Source organism: Polypterus senegalus, chromosome 9 (assembly GCF_016835505.1).
Source record: "Polypterus senegalus isolate Bchr_013 chromosome 9, ASM1683550v1, whole genome shotgun sequence".
In the NCBI taxonomy this organism is placed as follows: domain Eukaryota; kingdom Metazoa; phylum Chordata; class Cladistia; order Polypteriformes; family Polypteridae; genus Polypterus; species Polypterus senegalus.
In genome coordinates, this window is record NC_053162.1 from 8,411,671 (window position 1) to 8,428,288 (window position 16,618).

At 40.7% G+C, this 16,618-nt stretch overlaps 2 protein-coding genes across 2 annotated transcripts in view; one reads left to right on the forward strand and one right to left on the reverse strand.

Moving 5' to 3' along the window:
• The first annotated feature begins 3,099 nt into the window (after positions 1–3,099).
• Positions 3,100–8,625, forward strand: hspa5 (heat shock protein 5). The gene is made up of 9 exons (XM_039762681.1): positions 3,100–3,242; positions 5,058–5,201; positions 5,361–5,592; positions 5,690–5,824; positions 6,228–6,340; positions 6,676–7,066; positions 7,205–7,442; positions 7,690–7,857; positions 7,974–8,625. Exons 2-9 carry the CDS (start codon positions 5,074–5,076, stop codon positions 8,525–8,527), a joined length of 1,959 nt encoding a protein of 652 aa, XP_039618615.1. The 5' UTR covers positions 3,100–3,242; positions 5,058–5,073; the 3' UTR covers positions 8,528–8,625.
• Positions 8,626–9,712: 1,087 nt separating this feature from the next.
• Positions 9,713–16,618, reverse strand: part of rabepk (Rab9 effector protein with kelch motifs) — a 57,788-nt gene continuing 50,882 nt past the window's right edge. The window contains exon 8 of the mRNA XM_039762682.1: positions 9,713–11,544. Within this exon, the coding sequence (XP_039618616.1) occupies positions 11,255–11,544 (290 nt within the window). The 3' untranslated portion in view covers positions 9,713–11,254. The remainder of the gene's footprint in view (positions 11,545–16,618) is intronic.

The following is a 16,618-nucleotide window of genomic DNA, read 5'->3' on the forward strand; positions in this document are numbered from 1 at the left end:
TTATTGGCGCCTCTGCGTAGAAGAACAGCAGCAACGAGCACCTGTTGGGCTCACACGCGCCCCCTTCAGGGCGGCACAGGACTGTCTGCCTCACCTTGTGCCTTCCCGCTGCAGTTTTATGTCCAATCAGCAAGACTAAATACAGCACACACATTCATTAAAGATATTAGGCAGACTGTGGAAAGTCAGGGTGTGTAATAAACATGTCTGCGAACATTATATTGGCAACATAAAGAGAGACAGCGACAGGCACGTGACCATCGCAGGCATCAACCCTGCAGTGTGTGAGGGAGAGCGCAGTTTGAGGTGAGGTGAGGCTCGTCGCTGCAGCACCTCATGTTTCTCCACTGTTTTTGAACAGGAAATGCACAAATTCAGTGATTTTGACTATAAAAATTATAAATTATTGGAATTATACAGAAAACAAATGTGTAGCACAGACGATTGGACACATTTATTTTATGTTATCATTATTAGTTTTTTTACTTTTCATGATGACAGACTGCATGTCCCTGCTATTCTGTATATAAAATATTTCACATATCTATACTTATTCATTCCATGTATCTGTACTACTGATCAATATTTACATCTATATACTCTTCCTTTTATACACTAGCCAGCCAACTGCAGGACACACACACCAAGCACACACACACACGGGACAATTTAGGATCGCCAATGCACCTAACCTGCATGTCTTTGGACTTTGGGAGGAAACCCACGCAGACACGGGGACAACATGCAAACTCCACGCAGGGAGGACCTGGGAACTGAACCTGGGTCTCCTAACTGCAAGGCAGCGCTACCCACTGCGCCACCATGCCACCCCCTTTTATACACTACCACCTGTAAATTCAAATACCACATAGATATTCTCATTTGTATGCTGTCGTATTGCACCTTACTGTTTATTGCACTTTAATGTACTTTTTGCACCCACTGTCTATTGCAGCTCAGTCTACTATTTGCACTTTCTGGTTAGATGCTAAAGTGCATTTCGTTTTACCTGTACAATGACAATAAAGTTGAATCTCATCTAACTTGCATGTCTTTGGACTGTTAGAGGAAACCGGAGCTCCCAGCGGAAACACACACAAGACAGGGAGAAGATACAAACTCCAAGCAGGGAGGACCTGAGACATGAGCCCCGGTCTCCTTACTGACGGGCAGTAGCGCTACAACCGTGCTGCCTTAATAAAACCAAAAGCGTTCCAAACTCTGATAAATATGTGTGCTGGTCATTTATAGGCTTTTAGTTTTATTTCAAAGTTCATGACATATCTTTTATGTGACATTTTCTACAGTGGTATCCTCACAACCTGCCCTCTTGACTTAGTTACCCAAGGACAGTGTGGGCTAAAACAATTGCACAATATGCGATTCTTCAGTTCCACCTGGGGAGGTAAATGTTAACATTATTCAAAGTTATTGTCTGTCTTTACCTGCATTTCTATTACTCTTTAATTTAATATTGTTCTTGTATCAGTAAGCTGCTGCTGGAGTATGTGAATGTCCCCTTGGGATTAATAAAGTATCTATCTATCAATCAATCTACAGTGCCTTTCATATCTATCTATCTATCTATCTATCTATCTATCTATCTATCTATCTATCTATCTATCTATCTATCATATAGTGCCTTTCATGTCTATCTATCTATTTATCTATCTATCTATCTATCTATCTATCTATCTATCTATCTATCTATCTATCTATCTATCTATCTATCATATAGTGCCTTTCATGTCTATCTATCTATCTATCTATCTATCTATCTATCTATCTATCTATCTATCATATAGTGCCTTTCATATCTATCTATCTATCTATCTATCTATCTATCTATCTATCTATCTATCTATCAAGTCAGCTTTTACACCCTTGGAATTCACATATAGTGTGCTTTCAACAATTGCCATCGACTATTCGGAGAATACCACAAATCAAGTGAGGGAATGCTGCATTGCTCTTGGTAGTTTGTGACACTTCCGTGCGTGTCAATGGTTCGGCTTGAATGACAGCAGGTAAGATTATGTCACGGGAGGTGACAATCAGCTGTTTCTCTTCTTAGCCCATTGAATCCTAGTGTAAGATACCAATGATTATACTCGAATGTTTCACAAGCACTTTGTATTATTTCTTTAGTTGAATTAATTACCAAAAGTTATAATTATAATAGTTTGGAATTGGCACTTTTATAGGCACCCGTTCGGATTTCATTATAACTTGAGAATTCGCAGTTTCTACGTAATTTTACGTTATTTACATAACATAATGGAACTGTGATTTCATTTCGATGCCTGTGAGAAATTAGAACGGTACCAAGGATTAGCGCAGTTTCTGTGTTAATTTGCTTAAAATACCTTAACATAATAAATTTGTTTTTATAGTTTCCAGTTTCAGTGTAATTAATACTGTCTGCATTACAAAATGAAACTGATGTTACAGTTCGTAGTTTCAGTGTAATTTACTTGATATACATAACATTATGAAACCGTGATGCCATTGTTAAAAATAACTGAGAAAGTAGAAAGTGGCCCTTTAAGAATACAGAATTCTTCAATTTTTCCTGTTTAATGTTAACTTCCGCCTTGGTTTGCCACTATTAAATAAAAGTAGACGTTGATAAAATGATTACTTATGAGTTTCACATTCGCTGTGTGGTCTTTGTCCCGACTCTGTTTTCAGGTTTTTTTTTTTTACTTTACAGCCAGCCGCGCCGTGTAAGCCTGCTAATCAATTCCATGTACTGCATGGTGTATTTGACAAAATCGCCCATAAAAAGGGGTTCCTCTATCAGAATCGTGAAATTTCCAGAAATTCTAAAGGCGTGGGGCTAAAATGACTGACGTCTGACGCAACCAACTGTAATCATGAATTGGAGATATGTCACTCGGCCATTGGGCCGCGACACCTTTGTAATAGCCAATCAAGAAGAACCCAAGGCGTACCCGTGGAACGTCATGACAGCCAGTACGTGTCCGAATCGGGAGCAGCCAGCGTGCTTGTGTGGACCAATCAAATTGCTACACCGAGTGGCTTGCCGACCAATAGCAAGCCTCCACGACGAGGAAGCAACGAAGCTTTATATAGAGAGACTGCGCACCGAGCCGGGAGACACCGCATTGGCAGGAGACTTAGCACAAACGACTGAATATTGATATAAACGCGACTGCTGACTTTAACCTAAGATTTTTCTTCGTTTCCTACGGTTTGTCTTTTTTGTGAAGAATTAAAGGGTAAGTCGTTGTTTGTTGCCTTCAGTTGGGAAGCTGAGCGTCCTTGTTATGGAGAAATTCTGTTCGTGTTTGCCCTTTTTCTTCTGGAAAAGTCCAGCAGTATAGTGTTGATGGGTATTGTTTGGTTGATCGTCTTTAGGTTTTTTGTTGGGCATAATATTGACCTTGAGCTCTCTTGTGAGTGTTTTGAATAAGACCTTAGATGCCCTTTTTTTGTAAGATGCAGGAGTTTACATTTACGTAACCACTATGTGCTTACCGGTAAGTGTGACTATTCGAGCTCTTTCGTGAGTGATTCTTTCTGCCTTTTAATTGAAAGTAAAAAGCCGCTATGAAAGTCCTGATTCATTGAGCGTGCAAGTCTCATGGTTGGGCCATTATGGGGTTTTGTGAGGTTCTGACAGTTCTTAAATAAAATGAGCTGTGTGATCCGTGCTCCTCGTAGTCACGAACAGATAGACCGGCGTCCTGCGTGTAACCGCTGGCTGTTCACTTTGGGGAAACGCGCGCATCAAAGCGGCCGCCGCTTCCACTTGTGGATTCTACTCGCGCCTTTTTTTTTTAACGTGTTAATGGTGGCCCTTAACAGTGTGAACCGCGTTAGGTGGACGGCCTGTGTGTGACAGGTGTAGTTTGGGTTGTATTTATTGCAGATTTTACAATTAATTGGAAGGAGCATTTCATTTTTTTCCTTTTGCCGCGTTTGATTTTAGTTAAGCTTTACCGTAAAATGTCGTCTTACCACCTCCTAGCGGTTAAAACGAGTCTATGCATTGGGCGGATGCTGATTCTTTAATTTCACGCTCGGAAATTTTCGATTTAATTGTTGCTTCATCGGGTGCACTGTATTTGTCCCAAGAAAGTAAAAAAAAAATAATAAATTTCTATTGGCTTTGGTCTGTGGCACCGTTGTTACTGATCCAGTGTCACGTGGATGATGCTACGGTGACATCTCTTCGTCCTGTAGGTGGTCTCTACGTAATTGGCATCGTCAGTGGGTACTGCCGGATGCATACCGTTAGGTCGTTTCCGGTCACAAAGTTTTTAGTGTTGGCGATAAGTTCATTTTTGTGTTGGAGGCAGAACACGGGAGAGAAGCGCCACATTTTCCCCTTTTCAGTTTTATAACATGTTAACTGGCCGTGCTGTACACCGTCCGGTCCTGTGCTCTTGGCGTCCCATTAGTTGGAGTGAGTGAGTTGGCGTAAATGTTGGATAAAGGCAGTCCTATGACTTGGGCCACTATTGCGCATCTCGACGAGGGGCTTCTGGTGATTCCGGTGACACTGGATAAAGTAAACTGCGTGTAGGAAGTTTATGAGTTTTTTTTTTTTTTTTAGTAATGCATAATTTTGGTTTGCAAATGGCAGTAAGGAACACTTGATTACACCTAAGGGAAGGTTATTTTAGGACTACTTTGAACCAAAGATTTTAGTGTTGGTCCATTTCCGGCTTTATTTTAGGACACTTCTAATCGAATATGGTGGTTGACCAATTCAAACCTTGTATTTAACAGTTTTTATATGTACTGTAATTTAATGTAATCTCTTTACAGGTGTGTTTGGCATTTATAGACCATTAATATACTACATGTTGTATTAGAAGTCATTGTTTAAAGTGTAGGCATCTCTTGGGTGCTCCAACCTGAATAGGGCACAATTTCAAATGCATTTTTGCACATGTGGTAAAATCTTTCATAAAATGTCCTTTATGTGCCCAATTAACTGATAGCAATATTTAAGTGTTTAAGCTTCTTGACTTGGCCTCACGCTTTTCTAATTGGGAGTTTTTTGTTTTTTTTTTCCTCCTCTGCAGGTATAGTTGAAACTAAATGAAGTTCAGAATGAAGATTCTGTGTCTTGTGCTCTTCATCAGCATTGCATTTGCTGCTGATGATGAAGAAAGGAAGGAAAGTGTTGGGACTGTTGTGGGAATTGATCTTGGGACCACTTACTCATGGTAAGAATTTAATTAACTTGGCAGTCTGAGACTTTGTGATGTGTGTAGCATTTGGATCTTGCATCCTTATGTAGTATAAGATTTGTTCTCCTGTTAAAAACTGTACTAGCTTTATTTTCTTGAATGGAAGATTCATGAAGGTTTTTATTTTTTTTCCAGTGTTGGGGTCTTTAAGAATGGACGAGTAGAAATTATTGCCAATGACCAGGGCAACCGCATCACTCCATCTTATGTGGCCTTCACAAGTGAGGGAGAACGTTTGATTGGGGATGCTGCCAAAAATCAGTTGACTTCCAACCCAGAGAATACAGTGTTTGATGCAAAGCGTCTGATTGGGCGCACATGGGGTGATCCATCTGTTCAGCAGGATATCAAGTATTTGCCATTTAAGGTAGGCTGTGTTTTTTGGCAGCTTTAAACTGCTGTAAATGTATGCTAGATGTGTTCATTTTTATGTATGTAAAACATGCACTTTTTTTTTTGCACAGGTGATTGAAAAAAAGAGTAAACCCCATATTCAGGTTGACATTGGTGGTCAGACAAAAACCTTTGCACCAGAAGAAATTTCTGCCATGGTGCTGACCAAGATGAAGGAAACTGCAGAAGCATACCTCGGCAAAAAGGTACTTAACTTTCAGTGGTGTTCTGGAGTGAAAGTTCATGTAGTAATCTTGAACATATTGGCCATGCAAATCTACTCCTCTACCAGTCTATTTGTATCCTTAAGCATATTTCTCAAAGGAGTAGCAATCCATCTTGTGGCCTGTTAGTGTGGCAGAGCAATTTGTGCTATAAACTTACAGCTACAAGAATAAAGTTCAAGTCCTGGCATCTAAGTGTAGTGACTGTAAAATTCCAAGTGTTCAGCACAGGGGGGAGACACTTTAATTTGCCCTAACTCTGTGTTCCAAGGGGAATCCAGAGCTGGACACTTGTCCTTTGAATAATTTAGAGGGCAATGGCTGGTGTTGAATCCTTTAACCCATTCTGTCTATTTTAATGTTTTCCTCTTTTGCCCCCATTCAGGTTACTCATGCTGTAGTTACAGTACCTGCGTATTTCAATGATGCTCAGCGTCAAGCAACCAAGGATGCTGGTGTCATTGCTGGACTGAATGTGATGAGGATCATCAATGAGCCGTAAGTTCCTTTTTTAAAAGTTGACTTGAAGGCTAAGTTAAGGATTAATCTAAATGTCCTTAAAAAAAAAAAAAAAAATTGTACGCCCTAATGAACCTTTAACTTGGGCAGGCAGTGTGGTGTAGGAGCTTAATCATTAGGCTAAACTTGATTGCACTCCTGTCTAACATGCACAGAGTAATTTTAGACCGTCTTTAAAATCTGAATATGTGAAACTGGACTGTAGGTCTTCACCTATACATACATTAAAAAAAAAAAAAAAGCTTTACAAAAGCTATGCTACAGTTTTAAAAAATGGTGACTTCAAGATTCTTTTTTTTTTTTTTATTTAATAGAACTGCAGCTGCTATTGCTTATGGCCTGGATAAAAAAGATGGTGAGAAGAACATCCTTGTCTTTGATCTTGGTGGTGGCACTTTTGATGTCTCTTTGCTCACCATCGACAATGGGGTGTTTGAAGTCGTTGCCACTAATGGAGATACTCACCTGGGAGGTGAAGATTTTGACCAACGTGTCATGGAGCACTTCATTAAACTGTACAAAAAGAAAACTGGCAAAGATGTGCGCAAGGACAACAGGGCTGTACAGAAACTGAGGCGTGAAGTTGAAAAAGCCAAACGTGCCCTCTCCTCTCAGCACCAGGCGAGAATTGAAATTGAGTCTTTCTTTGAGGGTGAAGACTTTTCCGAAACACTAACTCGTGCCAAGTTCGAGGAGCTGAACATGGTGGGTAGGCCTGTGAATGTTAGCTAACTTGTAATTTTGAGGATTCCAAAAGAGCTCTGTAATAGGCATGGGTTGGGGGGATATATTCTGCATTTAAGTGAAAATCCTTTAAGGAATTTGTTTCTCCCCTTATATCAGGATCTTTTCAGATCAACCATGAAGCCTGTACAGAAAGTGCTGGAAGATGCTGATCTTAAGAAATCTGATATTGATGAAATTGTGCTGGTTGGTGGGTCAACTCGTATTCCAAAAATCCAACAGCTTGTTAAAGAATTCTTCAATGGCAAAGAACCTTCCCGTGGCATTAATCCTGATGAGGCTGTAGCATATGGTGCTGCAGTTCAAGCTGGAGTGCTGTCTGGAGAAGAAGATACTGGTAGGTAGCCCCTGATTCTATTATGTCTACAATATAGTCTGTCTGTCTCTACACCCCCTTCTCACTGATCTTTCCAAACCTTGGCAGTTCTGGGTTTCAGTCGCTTATATGCTAATGGCTAGACATTTTTTATATATATATATATATATATATATACACACACACATACACACACACTTTGGCTTAGTAAATGGTTGCTCAGGGCAAATTAAAAAATATATATATAATTTTTTTTTTCCTTTACCAGGTGACCTGGTTCTTCTGGATGTGTGCCCCTTGACTCTTGGCATTGAGACTGTTGGAGGTGTGATGACAAAGTTGATTCCCAGAAACACTGTTGTACCAACGAAAAAGTCACAGATCTTCTCCACAGCTTCAGATAATCAGCCAACTGTAACCATCAAGGTTTATGAAGGTGCATATCCATTTTAAATTGAGTCTTGTTTTGAGGTTTATATGGTTTTGGTGCTGCTTACCTTAAAGGCAAAATCCATCCAAGATAACCTTTTTCTATCAAATCTTTCAATGCAGGTGAGCGTCCTCTGACTAAAGATAACCATCTGCTGGGTACCTTTGACCTGACTGGCATCCCTCCAGCTCCAAGAGGGGTTCCTCAAATTGAAGTCACATTTGAAATTGATGTGAATGGCATTCTGAGAGTTACAGCTGAAGACAAGGGTACAGGTAACAAAAATAAAATCACCATCACAAATGATCAAAACCGCCTGACCCCAGAAGATATCGAAAGAATGGTCAATGATGCAGAAAGATTTGCAGAAGAGGACAAAAAGCTTAAAGAACGCATTGATGCCAGGAACGAGCTTGAAAGTTATGCCTACTCTCTGAAAAATCAGATTGGTGACAAAGAGAAGCTGGGTGGAAAACTGTCATCTGAAGACAAAGAAGCAATTGAGAAAGCTGTTGAAGAGAAAATTGAATGGCTTGAGGGCCACCAGGATGCAGATCTAGAAGACTTCCAAGCTAAAAAGAAAGAACTTGAAGAGGTTGTTCAGCCAATTGTCAGTAAACTTTATGGTGGTGCTGGAGCTCCTCCCCCAGAAGGTGAAGAGAAAGATGAGTTGTAAGGTCTCCTAATTTGTGTGTAAATAATTGGACTCCTTAAGGACTTGAACAAGGAGAAAATGGAAAAACCTTACAGGAATGTGTGGTATCTTCACTTTGAGGTGGAGGAAAAATCAAAGCCAAATTTGGCTGTCTGCTGCTGTTCTTTGGCAGTTACTGATGCAGAGGTTTAGAATTTATTGGGGAGGGAGGGGGGAGGTAAGGGTGCAGTTGATGTGTTTTTGGAATTGTTTATTTATTTGAAGTAAAAATTGGAGGTAGAAAACATTTTCTACAATGAAATAAACATCGAGTTTGTTACTCTGTTATCTTTTTTTCTTGTTTCAAGTTCTGAGCTGAAATTGCAAACGCATGGGCAAATCTGATTCCCAGAGTCCATTTAATCCCATTTTTATGGTTCTGTTTTTAACACAGCAAGTTTTTACTGGTGCAACTGTCAGTAACACCTTAGTTTGAGTAACTCGGTTTGAGATTCTTAAAGCCGAGGTCTCCCAACTGGTTAATGACTGGCTTTTGCTGCCTATTTACTTTACATTTTAGTTTTTAAAGTGGTTTTAAGATTAATTAAATCTCCAAAGGCCCCAAATTTTGCCTTGAAAGGCATTGGCACCCAAACAGAAATGGGATGCGAGGTGAGCTAACAGATGGGGCCTCCAATTCAAACCAGTCTCCTAATTGGAAGCTGATCCTTTTTAATAACCCATTAAATTTCTCTGTGTGGCAGAGGTTTCAGAAACTGATGCTCAAGTCCCAACCCCCAAGAACACCTTCAGTGTCCTGTGGAGAAACTGGGCCAAGACCTTAATTTTCAGATTTTTCATTGACGGGGGTTAGCTGGTCACGTTTGTCTCATGCTGTAGGCTGATTGGGTGCTAATTAAGGGGTTTGAGTAAAGCGAGTCGGCAGCAAAACCTGCTCATTAAGTGTTCAAATGAAACTTCAACCACAGTAGGGTGGAATTGGAGATGTACACAAGTGTGCATCATTGAGATCCATCAGATCAGCATGAATGGTTTCATAGGCCAGGTCCTGGAATATGGACCATGGTTTGACTCTTAGAATTTTCTTGCTGAAGGAGCTGTTTTCATGTGGCATTAAAACACAAAACCACAGTGCACCCTGGTGTCTTAAACGATCCCATCTTGTGGGAAAGAGTGGTTGCCTCCTGCTGCTCCCAGCCTTGCGTGTTTTTTTTTTTGATTCTAGACTACAACAACCCACCCTTCCCATAGTTCCACAGGAACACTGATGCCCACCCTTTCAAATGTTGTTGTTTTTTTTTTTTTTTCAAGATTTGTTCAATGACCCCATTGTCAAGGCTTTCTTATGGGATTATTGGCTATAATCCTGAACTTTACTAAACCAGGCTTTAAATTTCAATCTTGTAATGCAGACTTTTCCTTTCTGGGCAGGGGTTGGGAATGTGGTAGGCATGTGAGTCAAAAGGCCAATATATGCCCGCCAGACCAAAGAACACCTTTGGTGATGGGTGAATCTGCTTCCAACCTCAACTGAGGACCTGTACAATTTGGATGTTTCTGATTGAAACTGTCAGTGGGATACAGGCAGTTAAAATTAAGGATGTGCATTCTAACTGATGGTTCTGTTTAGCCTACAGATTCACTAGTTGAATTTTTGTGCCAATTAGTCTGTGCACTTGGTGTCTAACATATATATATATATAATTTCATTTCAAATACATGAGAGGTGACAGCATCCATTAAGACTACATTTACATTACCAGGCTGCAATGACCCAAATCTAATTTTATTGCCTTAATGTGACACAAGATTTCCAAGGCTGTGTGGGCACTGAAATTCAATCTTTTCAAATCTGCTTTGAGTCACTTTTTGGGTATGTGTGGCACTGCAACGTAAATAAAACAAACTTTTTTTTTTTTTGCCAATATGCCTGGGCTCAGCGCTGTCATCGGTCAACACCAGCAGCCTGGCAAAACAACAATGGGGAACTACAACTGTGACTAAGTCTTCTCATACCCACACATCTCTTGGTGCAGCAGTGCCAGCAAGAGCTACCCATCCAGCTTTTTTTCCCCACCTTCTCAACCTAGTCCTCTGAATCTGGTTAACTTTTCCCATTCTCCAGCACAAAATATGATGTTCACCCACCAGCTACTAGCATGTTCATCATGTCAGTTTTATGAGTCGTCTCAAAAATGTTACCTTTTTTTGTTGTTGGTGACACAGAAGACTTGCCAATGTGTTGATGGCTGCATTTACATTACAGCTATACGGGTCACTTGTACTTCTGAATATGAACTGTCAGGATAGGCAAATGCATCTGAGCACAAACCTCTGAACTGAGTAATGAGGCTTGTAATGTGAATGTAGTGTGTCCAAAACCCCTTGAGAGAGCCACTGGCATTGGGCTGTAAAGGCTTGTGTTTCTGCTCCTACACACTCTCTGTGAATATTTTAAAAACCAGATTAGCAGTTTTTATTATTGGCTGTCTTATTAGTTGTGTGTTACTGGAAATCGAGTGGTTGTGACTGTCACTAGATCACTTGTGTAACTCTGTGCCAGAGATGCCTTCTCCAAAGACTTGCCAATTGAATTAGGAAAAGCTACTGGAGGTGCTTCAGAATGGACAGGCCTTTGGTAAATTGAGATTCAGGCCTAGTAAGTATGCGAGTGATGGCACAATCCCAACAAATTTTACAGCAGTCATCGGATTCAGCTTCACGGTTTTAATGTACAGTTCAGTCCTGTCAGTCGAGTATTGTCACAGCACAATCATTGAAGACGTTCCCTTCTGTGTCCATTCCACCAACTATAAGACAAAGGTGCACCGTCTCTTGTTTGTGTGTAGCGGGGTCCACAAGTGCACTGGCATCAACCGCCTCGGCCCTGGCCATTTGTTTTTCTGTCGGAAAATCGGCTTCTGAATGAAGTGCACAAGGTTGGGTCCTCAGGCGCCATGGGATTACGCACATGGAGTGGTCAAGTCTCTTTGAAGGCAAATTGTCAGAGAATCTCAAAAATGTCCAGTGTTGTTTCTCTGTCCATGAGAAAGAAGCAAAATTAGATACAAATCTCTGCTGAAAAGTCCATAGCCCACCTGTAGTAAGTTTATATGGTTAATATGTCACTGTGCTCTGTACAAAAAATAATTTTATAAATCTTCTCACAAGGCCAGATTTAGCACACAGGGGCTCATCATTTAGAACTGCTAGGCAAGCATTAGAAGACACGAAAGGCACAACTGCGAAATGGGCCTTGTACTATTTCTGTGTGTCAGAGTCAGTATGACATTGGATCTTCTTTTTCGTGTTGGGAATGGCATGATTTACCTAAGGGGGGCCTGCATATAAAGAAAAAGTATAAAACCTTGGAACATTGCCCGGCCAACCTTTGAAGCCAACGGACGGATGGGAGATAACGGCCTGAAAATCCTTCCAGCGCAGTGACGCAAGTGGCAGACTGTATACATCAGGCCTGGCTTCCTCGTCTGTTATGCCGCATAAACCGTCATCAAAGAAAGCTAAGTTATTTCTACTATGTGATTTCTTACCGCCGTATCACTATGGGAGGGGTATTGCCTTTTAATATTATATCTAGATAGTTTCGGGTTACTTAAGACGCCGCAATTAAAAAAGAACTTATTCCAACCAGGGAGCTAGTGCCCTTGCTGGAAAACACCACCCAAACTAATTTACTCAAAGTCGGGCATGAGAAAACCAGGGCCAGTGTGAAGGCAGTGAATGCCAGTTCATGAAGCTGTTTAGAGCACCACACGTCTAGAAGCTTTAGTTAATCCCCAGGGAAATAAAGCAGCAGGCAAAAAAAGCACAAGTATCAGTGCGCATATAATAAGAATTCTCTACAAGTACATTAACGTAAGATCGTATAACAATTCTCTACATCTATCGGGATATTAAAGTGCAGGTGGTCAAGTATTTAGAATGACAAAACATTTTCAATAAGGTATGAAAATTTCTTAAAAAAAAACAAAAAAAAAAACTGAACTTTCTCATTCCTACAAATATTCAGACCCTGTGCTGTGGCCCTCCATATTGTGGCCAAATGTGTTTTACTTGTGGCAGACTGAATTTAATGAACATCTTTGAAAAACATTCACACCATGTCAGGACAAAGTCTAAGGAACTCACTGTAGAGCACCACAATCTAACAGTGATGAGGAATGAAACAGGACATGGGGGTCAAACCATTACAAAAGTCTTCGGTGTTCCCAGGAGCACAGTGGCCAGAATATGAAGTCTGGAACTACCAGGGCCTTGGGCAGGGAGGTGATGGAGAACCCAGTGGTCACTCAAAGAGAGCTTCTGAAGTCCTCGGCTGAAGTGGGAGAACCTGTTAGAAGAGCCAGTGCCTCAGCAGAACACTAGGCAGACAGTCACTGTCCAGTAAAAGGCACGCAACAGTTCAAGGGGCTCTGAGGGCAGACGGAAAAAGACCCTCTAGTCTGATGAGACAAACAGCGGTTCTTGGAGGTCTGCCAAAAGAGTTCAGATGCTTCTCATTAACTAATGCCTAATGCCATCCCTATGATGAAGAATGGTGGCACCAACATAATGCTTTGGGGGTACATGGGCGGGAGACGGGTCAGAACAGACAAAAGAACAAATGAGGCCAAATACATTGACCTTAACAACTGTATCTGTCACCGGGGGGCACCTTATAAAAGCTTAATAGATAAATATGAAAGGCGCTATATAATAGATAGATAGATATAAGAGGTACTATATAATACTATACTATATAATAGATACATAGGATGATAAATATATATATAATAATGATAAATATATAAATAGATATGAAAGGCACTATATAATAATAGATAGATAGATAGATAGATAGATATGAGAGGTACTATATAACAGATACATAGAAAAGGCACTATATAATGATAAATATACAGATAGATATAACGGGCACAATACAGATAGATAGATACTTTTTAATTCCCAATGGGAAATTCGCATACATACACAAACACATATATATACTGTATATATATATATATACTATATATATATATATATATATATATATATATTGTGTGTATATATATATACTGTGTGTATATATATATATATATATATATATATATATAAAAAATGATATGAAAGGCACTATATAATATGAAAGGCACTATAGATAGATAGATAGATATGAAAGGCACTATATAATATGAAAGGAACTATATAACAGATAGATAGATAGATAGATAGATAGATAGATAGATAGATAGATAGATAGATAGATAGATAGATAGATATTAGAAGAAAACCTGTTCCACAGTGCACGCCACATCAGAGTGGGGCGACACTTCACCTTTCAGCATGACAATGACCGCAAGTGTTCAGCTAAAACAACGCTGCAGTGACTTGAGGACGAGCCCCTGTGTGTCCTTGAATGGCTCAGACTACGGCCCTTTAGAACATGAGTGGAGAGACCTGAAGATGGCAGTTCACAGACTCATCCAATCTAACAGAGCTTGAGAGAATCTGCCAGGGAGAAACTGCCCAAATCCAGCTGTGCAAAGCTTGTAGAAACTTACCCAGGAAGACTCAAAGCTGGAATTGCTGCCAAAGGGGCTTCTACAAAGTACTAAATGAAGTGTCTGAACGCTTATGTGAATGAGAGATTTCAGTTTTTATTTTTTAATAGATTTTAAACCTTTCTGAAATCATGTTTCACTTTACCATGATGGATTATTGCATATAGATTGATGTTCAAAAAGGCAATTCCATTTAAAATTAAATCAACAACACAATCAAGAAGGCACAAAGTGTAGGGGTCATAAAATTTTGAAATCCACAGTATGTCAGTAGTTCTTACAGTATATCACATATAAAGTTGTAAAGATGTCTGCTAGATCAGTTCATTATCTTTCAGCACACAGGAGAAAAAGGCCATCTCACCTTTGACACATTATAAAGCTGAATATGAAGGCATGAATGACCTCTTGTGGCACCTCTTAGAGCAATGGCTCTGTCTCAAGGCCTGTTTATACTTAATGTGTCCACATCGCCACAACGGTCCCACTATGGTATGTGTGATGCAAATTTCATCAGTAGTTCTTCTGCACATATCATTTCATTGGCAACAACATGCCTCCAGATCTTTGCAAGTATATATCTCCGTAGCCTGGATCTCCACCCCAGAGTTCCAAATAGATGGAGTCAATCCTAACTAGCAGTCCAAAGTATCTGGGGTCGACTCCAACAGGTGGTCAAAAGTAGGTGGGGTCAAGTCCAGTGGGCGGTCCAAAGTAGGCAGAGTCAAGTCCAACAGGCAGTCCAAAGTATGTGGGGTTGAGGCCATCGGGAGGTCCAAAGTAGGTGGGGTCAAGCCCAACGGGTGGTCCAAAGTACAGTGATCCCTTGCTATAATGCGCTTCAACTTTCACAGCTTCACTCTATTGCGGATTTTAAATGTAAGCATATCCAAATATATATCACAGATTTTTCGCTGGTTCGCGGATTTCTGAGGACAATGGGTTTTTAAATTTATGGTACATGCTTCCTCAGTTGGTTTGCCCAGTTGATTTCATACAAAGGATGCTACTGGTGGAGAAGATACCCAATCAGAGAGCGTATTACGTATTAAATAAAACTCCTCAATGATATACGATGTGCTTCGCATACTTAGAAGCCCGAACGGCACCTATTTTTGATTGTTTGCTTTTCTCTGTTTCTCTCACTGTCTCTGACATTCTCTGCTCCTGACCGAGGGGGTGTGAGCAGAGGGGCTGTTCGCACACTGGCCTAAAGGATACAGATGCTCCTCTAAAAAATGCTGAAAGACTACCTTCACATTGCTCCCTTTCTTGCAGCTGCTTTGTCCGGCGGTGCTTCGCATACTTAAAAGCCCAAACAGCCCTACTGATTTTTGATTGTTTGCTTTTCTCTCTCTCTCTCTCTCTCTGACATTCTCTGCTCCTGACGTGCACTCCTTTGAAGAAGAAGATATGTTTGCGTTCTTTTAATTGTTAGACGGAACTGTCATCTCTGTCTTGTCATGGAGCACAGTTGAAACTTTTGAAAAAGAGACAAATGCAGTGTTTTAAAGTCCCTGTCTCTAAAACCTCCTGTGTTTCTGTGCAAATCTGTGACCCAAGCGTGTCAGTATAAAAATAGCAATATAAACATATGGTTTTTACTTTGCGGATTTTCACCTTGATGTCTAGAGGGCTCTAATAATGTTAAAAAACGTATTTAGAAGGTTGTAAACAGGTTTTCTATGCTCTAACTGCAAAAATATTCGATTTATAAATAAAGAATCCTACTTCGCGGAAATTCAGTTATCGCGGCAGAGTCTGGAACTGATTAACCTCGATAAACGAGGGCCGATTGTAAATGGGGTCGAGGCCAACAGGTGGTCCAAAGTAGGTGGAGTCAACTCCAAAGGGTGGTCCAAAGTAGGCTGAGTCGACTCCAATGGGCGGTCAAAGGTAGGCGGAGTCGACTCCAACGGGAGGTCCAAAGTAGGCGGCGTCAAGTCCAACGGGAGGTCCAAAGTAGGCGGAATGGACTCCAACATTCAGTCAAAAGAAGGCAGTCCAAAGTAGGTGGAGTCGAGTCCAACGGGCACTCCAAAGTAGGTGGAGTCGACTCCAATAGGCACAAACAGAGTCTAGCTGTAGAACTCCAGAGCTCCAACCTTCTACACTAAGGTTAAGATTAGGATTGTGGGTGGGTTATCTGACTCAAGTACTGTCAAGTAAATTAACTCCACCTACTTGGAGCTCCAGGCTGCCAATATACCCAATTCGAATTTTGTAACCACAGAGCCCTGTGTGCATCAAACTGCACATGCAATAGACAAACATGCGCTCGATGAACACCTGCACCTACACAATCCAACATGAAAAGCACACAGCAATAGCCAAACGTACACAAATTATTGGCAAGAAATTGCTCAGACTCTGAGAAAAGGTGAAAATGTCTGTGGGCAGAAATGGAAATATCTGCAATATTGATATGTAAAGGCAAAGAAAAAACTTCAGGGTAAAAGCTGGGGGATTCTACTGCACAAACAGGTCAGGGTGCGCATCCATTGTGTGCGAGCGCATCTGCAGCTACTTGTGCCCGAGTAGAAACAGG